Genomic DNA, 12,993 nt, shown 5'->3' with positions numbered 1-12,993 from the left:
CAGGGTATACAGTATTTAATATTTCAGTTAATTATATTAATATTTTCCTGCAGCATACAATTATGAACTTCAGTGACCTCAGTGCATATACCTTAGAATTCCATATATTCTGTAACAACAGGCCTCATACACTAACATACATCATGTGTCAAAGCTAGTATGATTCGTTCTCTTAGTTTGTGTTGTAGAAATACTCTTCCTACCTATACTACAACATCTTACAACATAATGAAGAATTTAGGGCTTCCCCCCCGCCAGCCCAAAGTGAGAAAAAGTATGGAGATAAAACTTGACAGGCTGCAATGGTTGCATTTTCAAGTTTGAGTTTGTCTTGCACAAGAGGTGGTTCTCAAAGGTGCTGTGCAGTATAAAACCAGCTCTTTACATGTATCTGCATGTTTGAAAAAACTTTACTAAGACATTGTGGCTTAGTGCACAATATAAAGGGGGTGCATTTTCAATGTTAAGTGTATTTTTTCTAGAAATTTCAGTGAATAGTTTGATGTTGTTTTTTTAGTTCAAAATAATGCTTTCCCCACAAAAGAGATAAATGTGTCAGATTCATAGTAGGAGGGTTTTCCTCCAAGAAGTTTTCCTTCTGCTCAACTATCTTTTTTAAGTCTTTCTTCTGCCTGGAGCTGGATATGGCTGGGAGAAGGAAAAAAAAAAAATCTAATAAGAACAAAAAAAAAAAAAAAAAAAAAAAAAAAAATTGTTTTCTGGGCTTTAGTGTCATACCACAAAAAACTAAATGAGCAAAAATATATTTTAAAATTCCAGTTCATCATATACAAACATGTTCAGAATTTGATCCGTTGTCTTACCATCTATTTCCTTCTGGCACTTCCATAATTCAAAGCCTGACTAAAAGTTTCAGGTTAAGTTTGTATGACAGGCATGATCTTTGTAATGTTACAACATGATCCAAAAATATAAAGGAATATCTAAGGTTTTGGGGTTCTCCCCATCATGTCTGTTTGGACTGTTTGTGTTCTGCTGTCCCAGTCGTTATCTTTTGCTTACTGAGATCTCTCTCTCTCTCCTCTGATTCCTTAGACATTTCATAGCTGCTGGTTAGATGCTATTACCATGTGACATGTTCAACCTTTAAAACAAACAATTTATTGTGAAAGTTCAAAACAGTTAGAATGATGAATTTGAATGCTTATCACTGAGTTCTTCAGGCCTAAAAATACTGTCAAATTCCAAAACAAACAAGTATAATAAAACCCTTCTTTTCAAGGTCTCAGAAGGTGGATGGTAGCATTTTTTCTGGCTTTTTGCTTAGTGCTGTGTAGCCTGTCTGGAGGGGCTGTTTGCAAAGCAGCATTTTCAGCTTTTCACTGGCAGCCACATTTGAAATTAGCAGCTGATAAGCAGAGTGCTGCTACCTGCCATTCCCACTCATGTTTCTGTGAGAGGGAACGTGGCATCGGCTGAAGCTGGGGGCCAAGACATGCGCACAGCAGAGAAGGGACTTAGACAGGGCAGACAAAGTTCCCCAAATCCCAGAGCACTGAAGTGACACCAAAGCAACAAGCACTGCTGTAGCAAGAGAGCCCGAGGAACTGCTCTGCACAGTAGAGGACGTGGAGTGAAAGATAAAGTGGTGCTTAGGCGGTTGTTTTCTGTCTTAGCTAGCCAGCAAAAGTGCTACAAGAAAACATAAACCCAGTTTTAACTGAGTTATTAATCTGAAGGAAACTGCAAAAAACGCAGAAGATCCTGGTTCCACCAACCACCCCACAATAAGAAGGTGAGTTTTCAGAGTCAGGCCTGGGCTTGGGGAGCTCCTTCCTTCGAACATAGCCTGACAGGCCCTCCATGGCGTGTCCGAGATGTTTCTAGTAGTTTTATCATTGTTCTTCTGTTAATCAAGTTAGACAGAACCAACCCTCCCCTAAAACCATTTTCAGGTGTCATACAGATGTGTTTTCTCCAGCTTCTGGCATTTAGGTTTGAGGGAAAGATAGCAGCAATGTCTTAGAAACTAAGGGACCAGGTTTTTACTTAAAATCAGATTGTGGCTCAACTGAAAGAGCCTTTCTGCTAACTGTATTTCAACACTGGTAGAGAGTGTGGTTAATTGTAATAAGTTTAGTAATTTAATTTGGTGTGGGGTCTGGCTCCGAGCCTTAGAAACTAGTAGGTAGCTAAGATCTAGTGGTGTTTCTGTAATGGAGGGAGATAAAAGCTGGACAGATGTTCAGTTTTTTCAGCCATAAAAACTATGTTCTGTTGTACAGAAAAAAAATGGTTTGTGTGGAGAATTAATGTAAACTATTTGGATAGCTGCAAATTCTATAGAAATAATCAAGCAGAAAGATAGATGTAATAAAAAAAAATATTGTGCTTTCAGCACTTCATACTTTCCATTCACAATAGTAAAACAAAATTCTAACTGATTTTTCTGTGCATTTTCATTTGTGCCTCCCAAGAAAGTTTTTGGATAGGCTTGAAGGTTAAAATTATTTGATTGACTTCAAAATATCTTCTTCTGAAATGAAGAAAGCAACCATTGCCTCCAACTGTAAATGCTCTATTACTTCTCTGTTATTTAGGACACTGAAAGAAAAGAACCCATAGAAAGGAGCCAGGGATTTTTAATGTCAGCACAAGGGAATGTCATCATTTGTTTCTTTTCAGTTAAAATTCTAAAAAAAAAAAAACAACTCAAAAAACTAACAGCCAGCAAGTATTCATTGCTCTAATGACACCTTAGTTTAAAAAAGGGAAAATCACTCCACAGCTTCCCTGAAGTTATGTGAATATTATATAGGAACCAAAAGTAAACCAACATTAACAGCAGAATTTAGGTAATGTTAAATAGAAACCAGTCTGTTCCTAAACTCTGTTTATTTCAGTGGGCTCATTAAATACTTGTTCTATGCTTTTAGTAAGCAGACAGCAAAATCTCGTATGCAGCTAAGCCTGGGCATAAAGAGTTTTAGGCCAGAAAATGTAAAATCCTCCAGGTAACTTCAAACTCAAATGTTAATTTCCCCTAAATTAAAATTATGTTGATAAATACAAAAAGCTTTCAACAAAATTCTGATCGCTCTGTAGCAGTGAACAAAAAACTGTAATTCCCTAAACAAAGATTAATGCTGCCCTTTCTTAACTAGAGTAGAATCTCAAAATTTCACTCTAATTCTTACCACAATTGTCTTTCACAGAAGTTAAACAAGTTACTAAAGTCTCCTAGGCAATAGCATAGAACTGTTTATGATAGCTAATGTTTTCTTCTCTTTTTCCTCTTCTTCTACTACTACTTAGTGACACATAGTTTTTCTGACCCTATACATGCCCTTTAGTATTTTGACAAACTCAGTATCAAAGTCTTTCTTCAGGAAAAAAGGAAAGATGAATTTGGACCTTCAGATTGCTGAAGGAACAACAGAGTAACAAGGCAGCAGGCATTGTCAAAACATATTTAATGATGGAATTCTTCAGAGAGCTTTGCAAGATCAAAAAAGAAAAAAATTACTTGATGTTACAGTTCCCTTTGGGACTTGATTTTTGTTTTAAATTGGGAAATATTGTTCCTGAAGAAACGGTATATTGATTTGTTAAATCCCTGATTTAAGTGTAGCTTTTTAAAATTGAAATGTAAATGGCATATTTTCTTTGTGACTTAAGTCTTCAAAAAGCCACAATCTTCTAAGAGACACTGCAAGCATCAAAACATGACTTATTTGTAAAGCATTTAGTCAAGAAACATTAGGACATGTTAGTAGGAATTAGTGCTTTTTCCAGGACTAGGTGCAGAGCCATACTAAACTACACAAAACAATTTGTCTACATTTCTGGAAGGTACACCAGGGCAACTGCATCAGGCTGTCTTGTAGTAAAAAGAAAGAAATACTGGAAAATCCAAATAGCTACAAGAAAGCAAATAAAATCTGCAGTATAGATAGTATAGATCAGAAGCAGGCGTGCAGCTAGACCTTTCTTCAGGTCCTTTAGTAAAAGAAAGTAATTTTAAGCCAAAAATAGTTCTTTGTTGAAGGAGAACAATTTGATTCAGTACTTGTATGAATATCAGAGCCTGTTTTTATAACTGTGCCTCCCCAAGGCCCCAAAATCTATTGTTTAGATAGTCAGTTTTGTTCTACTGTTATTAACTATCACAAACTCTTCCCATATTTCTTCACAGCTCTGGATTAAGTATAAAAGTGTGTGCTGTGCCCATGGTATGCCCCCTTCTCTCCTCAGTATGAATAATCAAGGTCCTCTCTGCATGTTAACTTTCTGTGTTTGTACCTTCTATAGAAAAAACTAAGGCTTAAATGTTTTATAGTTGTCTCACCCTCTAGTGGCAGAGAGGCTTTAGTTCTCAGGGATGAAAAAATGGGAGATGGAGTTTTTTACTTGTGGTCAGCTGTGCTGTGTTGCCTATTTACAGCAGGCTGATAAAGATCTGAACTTGTTTTATTTGTTTATAAAGCAGCAGATCATTGTCTACAATATGTGCCCATCACCTCTAATGGAGCAATGCAAAATATGCTGACCTACAGGCACTGGAATAATTAAGAAGGGGCTAATGAAGGGTAGTTGTATGCTCAGATGTACTCCTTCAGTTATGTGAAATGACTGTTATAAAAGCCATCCTGTGCCGCCACAATTAGTAGTAGTATAATGCTGCTGCCTGAAGACTAACAGAGATAGAACCTCTATTTTCCTCTAAATTCAAATTCCCTATGAAATTTGCATTTAAAAGCAAAAGACCAGATTATTTTTGTCCTCATCATAATGCACAGCTTTTTTAAAATAACATGCTCACCAGATACTAGCTGACAAATTAGTAGATTTCCTATCCTATGTTTGGGAAAAAGGAACAAAAAATTAAAAGCAATAAAAAGAATATTGAGTAATATTGGCTTTTGCAGAAATTTATCTGTTACTTTACAAGATGAGATCCTTGGAAACAGAATTAATTTAAGCCTGGATCATTCAAGTTTTGTTGTTGCTATTTGGTCTGTACTGCTGGACCAAAACAGAATAGAGAAAAAGTTATGAGGCATTGCCAGAACTTACTGAGAGATAGCCCCTAAGTGAATGGAGAGCTCTGGAGACACTAATCAGCTGTAAGGAAAGTTCTTTTAGCCATATTTTAGAGGAGGATGTATAAAGTACAAAACCATAGGGAGCAGCAGCTTAGCTGCCATTATACCAGCACATTTGTTAAAACAATTTTACCATTTCTAAAAAGATTTTTAAAGGCATAATTCTTACTTGTAAATACATTGTTGCTGGTAATCAAGTAAAGTTCTAATGTCACCTGTAGCTGTGATTGTGTAATTAACAAGTACAGATTATGGTGCATCATTCTAACTGCCTGCATTCTCTACTATGATATTTCTTATGCTCTGGTCTCCTGCAATTCAGCCAAACTTTGGCCAGTTGGATTTATTTTTCACATGGCAATACAAGACAGGTGTGTCTGAAATACAGAGTACAGAAAGCTACAACATTTTCTCTGCATCCTAAAATCCTACTGGTATCCTCCTAATAAAGTACAGAAAAATTTGCATCTAGCCATATTTATAGTACTGTGAAACACCTGTAAGAGCACAAAATGTCCTTATGATTGCTCCAAACACCAACATTGTCAAGCTATTGCATAGGAACATGAACAGCAATAGATTTGCTATATCAAAAAAGCCCAAATTGTAGAATTATGATGAAAATAAGTCTAACAATCCAAGCACAGTCCCTTGCCAACAGTACTATTTTAATACCAGCATTGAAGTAAGATTTTTTGCAAGGATACCGGCCCACATTTGCAGTCATTTTGTTGATACAGTGATCAACAATGCCTTCAGAAAGACTTGTAGAGAAAGCAGACCTTCAGAGAGAATAGCTGACAATGCTCCAGAGTGAATCTGTCTTCTTTGGTTACAAAATCCAAGTTTAACCTATTACCATGGAGCTGGCTGCAGTCATTGCTGGAAAAATCTGAAATTGTGTAGCCCCACTGTCTCACCATCCAAGATAGGGTGCAAATGCAGCCTTGGGTACAGCAAGCTCACTTAACCTACTGCCCTACATGCTTAGTACTTTCTCCATTTTCTTATGTACTTTAAAAGTGTCTAATAAAAATGTTTTACTTAATGTTCCCTCATATATAGGTCTCAAAGCATGGATAATGGGAAACAGATGACATGAGCCCATACAAGCAAGCTCATTTTGTATATATAAGAAGTAGTTTTCAATCAAGAGGTTGAATTCTTGTGAGTGGGATTGGTTTAATTACACCACAGACTTTGAACCTGTTCACAATTCCAGTGTGAATTTGGGCAAAACTTCATTGAAATGGTACAGTTACAGACAAAAACAAAATATGAAAAGGTGTTTCAAGACCCAGGGTTGCAGTAGAACATCTCTGAGCAAAGCAAATGCTATTAGACAGGGTGCACAAGTCATACCTGTGTACCAGCTTACCACCCTTATTTACTGCAAAGTCCACATAATGCATATTCTGGTCATGTAAACATGTCCAGAGTTTCTAAGTCTAACATTTCTAAGTCCCTTAGAAAACAAGCGTTCAATACCAATCCACAAGGAACAAAATATTTAACAGTGTGATAATAATGTTCTACATGTATTACATTTGTCACCATATTTTTAAACCATTTTTAAGGAATTTTGACTTGCTTTTTCCCGTTACTCTACACTGGTACTATATTAATGATAATAAATGTATTGCAGCAGTAGCACAGCAATGCCCACATCCCCTAGCCATCACTCCTTGCTGTTAAGGGCATCAGGCAAACACCAGGTTAATGCCTGCTGCATTCTCTCTGACAAGCTGCTGAACTTGAGGGTAGCTACAAATTATATTGATGAATTCTAATCACATGCTCCATGTGTGTAATGGCAAATTCTCACCTATGATCCTATTTCCCTTTCAAACAAGGTGCAGTGCAAAATCAGGGTGTAAGAATGAGGATCACAGAGGCTGCAGTTTGGAGCCTACAGCTCTGCTTGTCTTGAAAGCTGCTCGAGTGTAATAAATTCTAACTTAGCTGAAGACAGGAGTGGCCCAGGTGTGTGCCAGGTCACAGTGAGCTGGCATTCACCACTGAAGAATTTACACACTGGACAACACTGTCTTCTAAGGAGCTGAGCCATGAACCTTTCAGTTCATCACATGCTGTTTGCATTTGAATACGCAGCATACAGCACTTCCCTCTGTGGAACGCACAGATACATTTACCTGTTCAGCCTACTACTGCTATTCCCCATTTTGAACTTTAGTAATAGGGGATCAAAGTTCACCCTGGATTCGGGACAGACTTGAGTCTGTAGAGGCCTCAAACCATACATTCTGAATTCTGTCTTTCCGCGCTGGCAGAAGGTTACAGAAGGATACACCCGTGCCAGTGTTCTGCCTTCTGGTAACCACTCTGTGCTCCTCGGGAGGGAGAGGAGCAGCGCTCTGCAGGGTGTGCAAGGATTCTTCTCTGAGCAGGACCATTAGCACTGCAGGTGAAGCCCCAGCCTAGGACACAGTGCCAGAGAGGGGAGTGCAGCCTGGGCTGAGGCACATGGCAGCAGCAGCAGCAGCACAGCAGCACAGCAGCAGCAGCAGCAGCAGCACAGCAGCAGCACAGCAGCAGCAGCAGCACAGCAGCAGCACAGCAGCAATGCGCAGCACAGCAGCAGCAGCACAGCAGCAGCAGCAATGCGCAGCACAGCAGCACAGCAGCAGCAGCACAGCAGCAATGCGCAGCACAGCAGCACAGCAGCAGCAGCAGCAGCAGCAGCAGCAGCAGCAGCAGCACAGCAGCAGCACAGCAGCAGCAGCAGCAGAGCAGCAGCAGCAGCACAGCAGCAGCACCACAGCAGCAGCACAGCAGCACAGCAGCAGCAGCTCAGCAGCAGCAGCAGCAGCAGCAGCAGCTCAGCAGCAGCACAGCAGCACAGCAGCAGCAGCACAGCAGCAGCACAGCAGCAGCACCACAGCAGCAGCACAGCAGCACAGCAGCAGCAGCACAGCAGCAGCAGCAGCAGCACAGCAGCAGCAGCACAGCAGCACAGCGGCAGCAGCAGCACAGCAGCACAGCAGCAATGCGCAGCACAGCAGCAGCAGCACAGCAGCAGCACAGCAGCAGCAGCAGCAGCAGCACAGCAGCACAGCAGCAGCAGCACAGCAGCACCACAGCAGCAGCACAGCAGCACAGCAGCAGCAGCGCAGCAGCAGCAGCAGCACCACAGCAGCAGCAGCACCACAGCAGCAGCAGCACAGCAGCAGCAGCAGCACAGCAGCAGCACAGCAGCAGCACAGCAGCAGCAGCAGCAGCACAGCAGCAGCACCACAGCAGCAGCACAGCAGCACAGCAGCACCACAGCAGCAGCAGCAGCAGCAGCAGCAGCACAGCAGCAGCAGCACAGCAGCAGCAGCACAGCAGCAGCAGCAGAGAGCAGCAATGCAGAGCGCAGTCCGTGTTCCTGCAGCACCCCTGCACACGCTGCCTCAGCACACAGAGCCAGCTGACAGGCACCACAGAATGGATTTATGCTCTGGGCAGGCTGTCATCTGGACAAACTGTTACCATGTAGGACTGCATGCAGGGGATGGAACTGGGTGTTAAACTGCGTGGTTGTGAAGGCATTTTTGAGCTCTGCTTCCCTCTCTTCCTCAGGCTTTGGGTTGCCTGAATCTTTTTACCTAAAGGGAGGGAGCAAGAAACCACCTGTGAGCAAGGAATTCAGGATAAAAAAATGCCTAGAAATACTGGCTTGAATTTGAAACAGTTTTTTGTTTGTTTGTTTTTTTTTATACAGCTTTCTAAAAGCTGGTTCTTGCTTATCTTCATGGTTCAAGCACAAACTAAAAGCCTTGGTGCTTTGTATTTATACACTGGCAGTAAACCCCAAAATCTGGGCATGCTTTATTGCTATCTCTGCCTCTCATATAGCTACTTTAAAGTTGTGCTGAATGTTAAATACTGCAATTTGGAAGCACAGAAGAAATAACATCTGTTGAAACCTGAAATACCAAAAGTAGGCTTTTTCATTCCATGCCAGTCAGGAAACGAATAACATATGTGCAGAATGCATTTCATATATGGCAGTGACATATTTGCAAAACATTCAAATTATAGGTTCATCCTTTGACCATTTGTATTCTTGACCATTAATAAAACTGTTTCTATTCCTTCTAATGCTAATTCCTAAGTAAATATAAGCAACTGACCACAAACCAGGCAAAATTCAGAAGCTGTAGCAATATTTCACTTGTATTCTACTAACACAGCTGAAAATCTTTTAAATCATTTAGAAGGAAACAAAATTGGTATAAATTATACAGGATTTCATTCCTCTGGTTAAGTCCAGTACTGCAAATAATCCCATTTAACTATGTTTCAGTGGTATCACACTGTACAAGGAAATCAGAGATAAGCATAAAGGTTTTCACTACCAGGATCATAGCATATGGATTCAAGTTGGAATTAGAAAGAGGAGCTTAAATTAGTTTTTCCTGTCAGGGTTCTACTGCCCATTAGTGTTCTGGTGAGTTGCACGAAGGCCAGGCTGGACAGGCTTTGAACAACTTGGCCTAGTGGAAGGTGTCCCTGCCCATGGCTGGAGGAGAGGAAGGGGATGTACTTTCAAGGCCCTTGCAATCCAGACTATTCCATGATTCAAAAAGAAGTCTCTGACCGAATCATGAGTTTTTCCTTTCCTACCAAAAGCCATCTGGGCCTGAGGGCCTGTGGGCTGCCTGGGAGAGAGGCAGGCCATTCAGAATTTGCCCTGGAAGCAGGACTGGAGGCAGGTGAAGCACAGCAGGGCTCAAGGCTAAGATGGGTGGGGAGGGCTCAGGTGAGGCTGGGCAGGGGCTGTGTGCCCTCAGCCCAGCAGAGCTCCTGGCACACACAGTGAAGGCCAAATATTAATAAAAGAGATAAAAGTTGCTTGAGAAGAGCAGCTGGGTGTGCTCAGCCCTAGGACTGATACCCAGTGCAGGATCTCATCCCCATCACAGGCAGTGCCGATAAAGCTGCCAGAGCAATTCTGCATGGGCAGAATTTCTGCCTTCACATGGGCAGAAGTGGGACACAGGAAACACAGGTGTTCAGAAGCACTGAAGGGAAAAACAGAGTAAAATAATTTGGAGGATTCCAAGGATTCAGCTTACTCGAAGTAAGAGATTTTTGTAATGGAGTGTTATTTAATTTAATGGCAAAATTCTTCAGAGAAGTTTGAGAGAGAAGCCTTTGGAAACTAGTTTTTGGAGGGCCTGATCCCAAAAATGGGTATCCCTGTTACTTTTCTTAGGAAATAAAGGGAAAAAAGCCTCCATATTTTGAAGCTCTTAGTTCTGTAAAATTGTTTCTTTACTGATGCTATTCATTACTTCATTTTTTAGTTTTTCTGAAGACCAGAAAGTTCTATAGGCTATTATAAAACTGAGTTTTTGTTTCTGCAGATCCAAATAAAGAAATCAAGAACAATTAATCAAAAAGCTACAAATTTCACCAAAATTCAGCAGTCCATGTTGGAAATATGATTAATTTAGATAGTTTGAATAGGTTCAAGAATACAAACATGTTTTTAACCTCAGCAGTTTTAATTTGTTGGTGTTATAATACAAGGGGATAAAAAGATCTCAGAATCTGGATGTTATTTTAAAAAGGTCTGAGCACTACAAATCATATAGTCTTTTAATGGTACTGTTTTAGAGGTAAAATGTGACTTGAAGAGCTTCTCAGTTTTGATCCATCCACAACAACAGAAGTAGTTAAAATTAGTGTTTTGAGCCCCTATGTTACTATGTAATTGCTGTCAAGCTAGTGCTCTGTTACGGTTGAAAAGAGAAGAAATTGATTCATTCCAGTCAATTCTAACATTACTGTATGTACAGAGAAATTCTGGGCAGATAAACTATTTCTAATAGATCATAATGAACTATTTTCTTAATTTATTCCAGCCAGATTAAGGGGAAAAAAAACCCATATCCATTCAAGGGTTTTATTATTAAGAAATATTTTGACAAAATGGGGTAGGTAATTTATTCAGCTAATGTAGTTACAGATTGTCTGTGTAACTTCATATATAAGAAACGAGGCATCTTCAATTTATAGAGCAGAAAGAAAGCAATAATAGTCTGTAAGACTGATAGAGCCTCAGAGCTAAAGCATTTTATATCAAATGGGCTAGCAGGGACATAAAAGGTAGACAGTCCCATTCACATACTTTTCAGTGTCTGTTTAACTTTCTTTTCTGTAGCCCACTCTTTCTTACAAAGTAAAAAATATTCTGCTGGACAGCCGGAAAGGAAAATGAGAAGTGTTGTTTAACACTTGTGGCTGCAGCCCGAGCAGTAACTCTGCAAGTTTCTTGGCACATAAAAATACTCACCTCCAAGGTGCCAGGTTGGATATTTTCTAAACTGATCTCAGCTGTCCCTACTGACATTACATGCATGGCTCCTTATTGTGATGGGATATATGTTGTTCAGTAAAGGGAATTATCATCTAGGAGCTAAACAGAAATCACGAGTATATCTCTCTAGCTCAGATATAGTAGTAATCAGTACTTTCAGCTTTTCTGAGGTTGCCTTTGATTTTACTGATTTTAGGACATTGGGCAACAATTTTTTATTTTTCTAGATAATGTTTTCTGAAAAATTCTTGTTACATGTTTTTCTCTATTTCATCTCAGTTCTGGGATCAAGGTACGTGTGACAAAGCAAGCTACTTGATCATTTACCCTGTGGAAGGTCCAAATTCCTCAGAAAATGGTGAAATAAGAATTCACAGGGTGTTAAATAAAAAAACTACGACACCTCTCCAGTGACTGTTTGCACTTGCAACTTGATAATTATTTCCTAGCTTGTTCTTTCCCTTATTATTTACTTGCCATAGGCAGCATTCTCACAGATTCAAAATGCTATGTATCTGTTCTGTCTCAAAAATCTATTCTGAAGTGTGCAACTGAGGCACAAAAGGGAAGCATATACAATTTTTATTATCTTGTAGTTAAATAATTAACAGTATTTTTATTCTCTGTTAAAGCCTAATTTGAAAAGAGAGCAAACTGGAAAATAACACTGATTTTTATCAAGCTGGAGCTAACCTTCAATCTAGCCCTCTGTTCCTAGCAGTACCAATTACCAGAAATTTCAGAGGATGCTTTTTCACAAGCTCATTTCCAAAAACAGAGGCACTCTTGAGCCAGCTAAAAAATCATATCATTTCTAATATTAATCATATTAGTTAAATTTATAATAAAATTATAATTGTCTGTATTTTATATCGTTTATTGTGATAAAATCAATCTGTACAGGGGAACATCTTACAGTTACATGCAAGCCAGGAATTCAGTGATTACCCTAGATTTGTTTTTCTAGATATTTCAAGGAAAGCTGGCAAAATAATCTGTACATTTAGATGCATCAAGCACTGCAGTGGGGATTTTTTTGTTCAAAGCTATGAAAAGAAAAAAAATACCACATATATGTACAAACTTCTAATATAAAACCTGCTCCAGAAAAATGTTTTATGGTAAAGGAGCATCAGAGCAAAAATTATGACAACTGCCTTTCCTAGAATGTGGAAGCAAAGAGAGTTGCTTCATGTAGGTTTGAATGACTTAAATAAATATGAAAGTAGTGGTTATCTGAAGACAAGACAAGGATATGTGTATAGGTGTGTGTCGAGATAAGTCTGTGTCAAGTGAGAAGCGCAAAAGAATTGTTCAGCATTGCAGAATAACTGAATAAAGTCTCTGACACTGTAGTACCTTCTGGAAATTCCAATAGTATAATTTGTGTCCTGCATTTGGTTGAAGGAGGAAGAAATATTTTGAAGTCAGTTTAATGCATGTGCCAGGTGCTTGGATTAGCAGCTCTGAAGGATGAAGTCCAAAGCACAGAGCAGCATTGCTGTCCTATATATTCTGTCTCATTCTGAAGGTTATGCTTTCTTTAGAGACAAGAGTGTAATTTAATCTCCATGTTCATTCAGCTCCCGGCTCAAAGCC

General features: G+C 39.6%; 1 protein-coding gene across 1 annotated transcript in view; it reads left to right on the top strand.

Moving 5' to 3' along the window:
• LOC147651602 (uncharacterized) overlaps positions 1-12,749 on the top strand; it is a 40,417-nt gene extending 27,668 nt beyond the window's left edge. Inside the window, exon 5 of the mRNA XM_086842025.1 lies at positions 6,920-12,749. Within this exon, the coding sequence (XP_086698151.1) occupies positions 7,551-8,597 (1,047 nt within the window). The 5' untranslated portion in view covers positions 6,920-7,550 and the 3' untranslated portion in view covers positions 8,598-12,749. The remainder of the gene's footprint in view (positions 1-6,919) is intronic.
• The last annotated feature ends 244 nt before the right edge of the window (positions 12,750-12,993 follow it).

This window comes from Cyanistes caeruleus, chromosome 9, assembly GCF_971803275.1.
Source record: "Cyanistes caeruleus chromosome 9, bCyaCae1.hap1.1, whole genome shotgun sequence".
NCBI classification, from domain to species: Eukaryota; Metazoa; Chordata; class Aves; order Passeriformes; family Paridae; genus Cyanistes; species Cyanistes caeruleus.
This window is presented reverse-complemented; position numbering and strand designations above follow the sequence as displayed.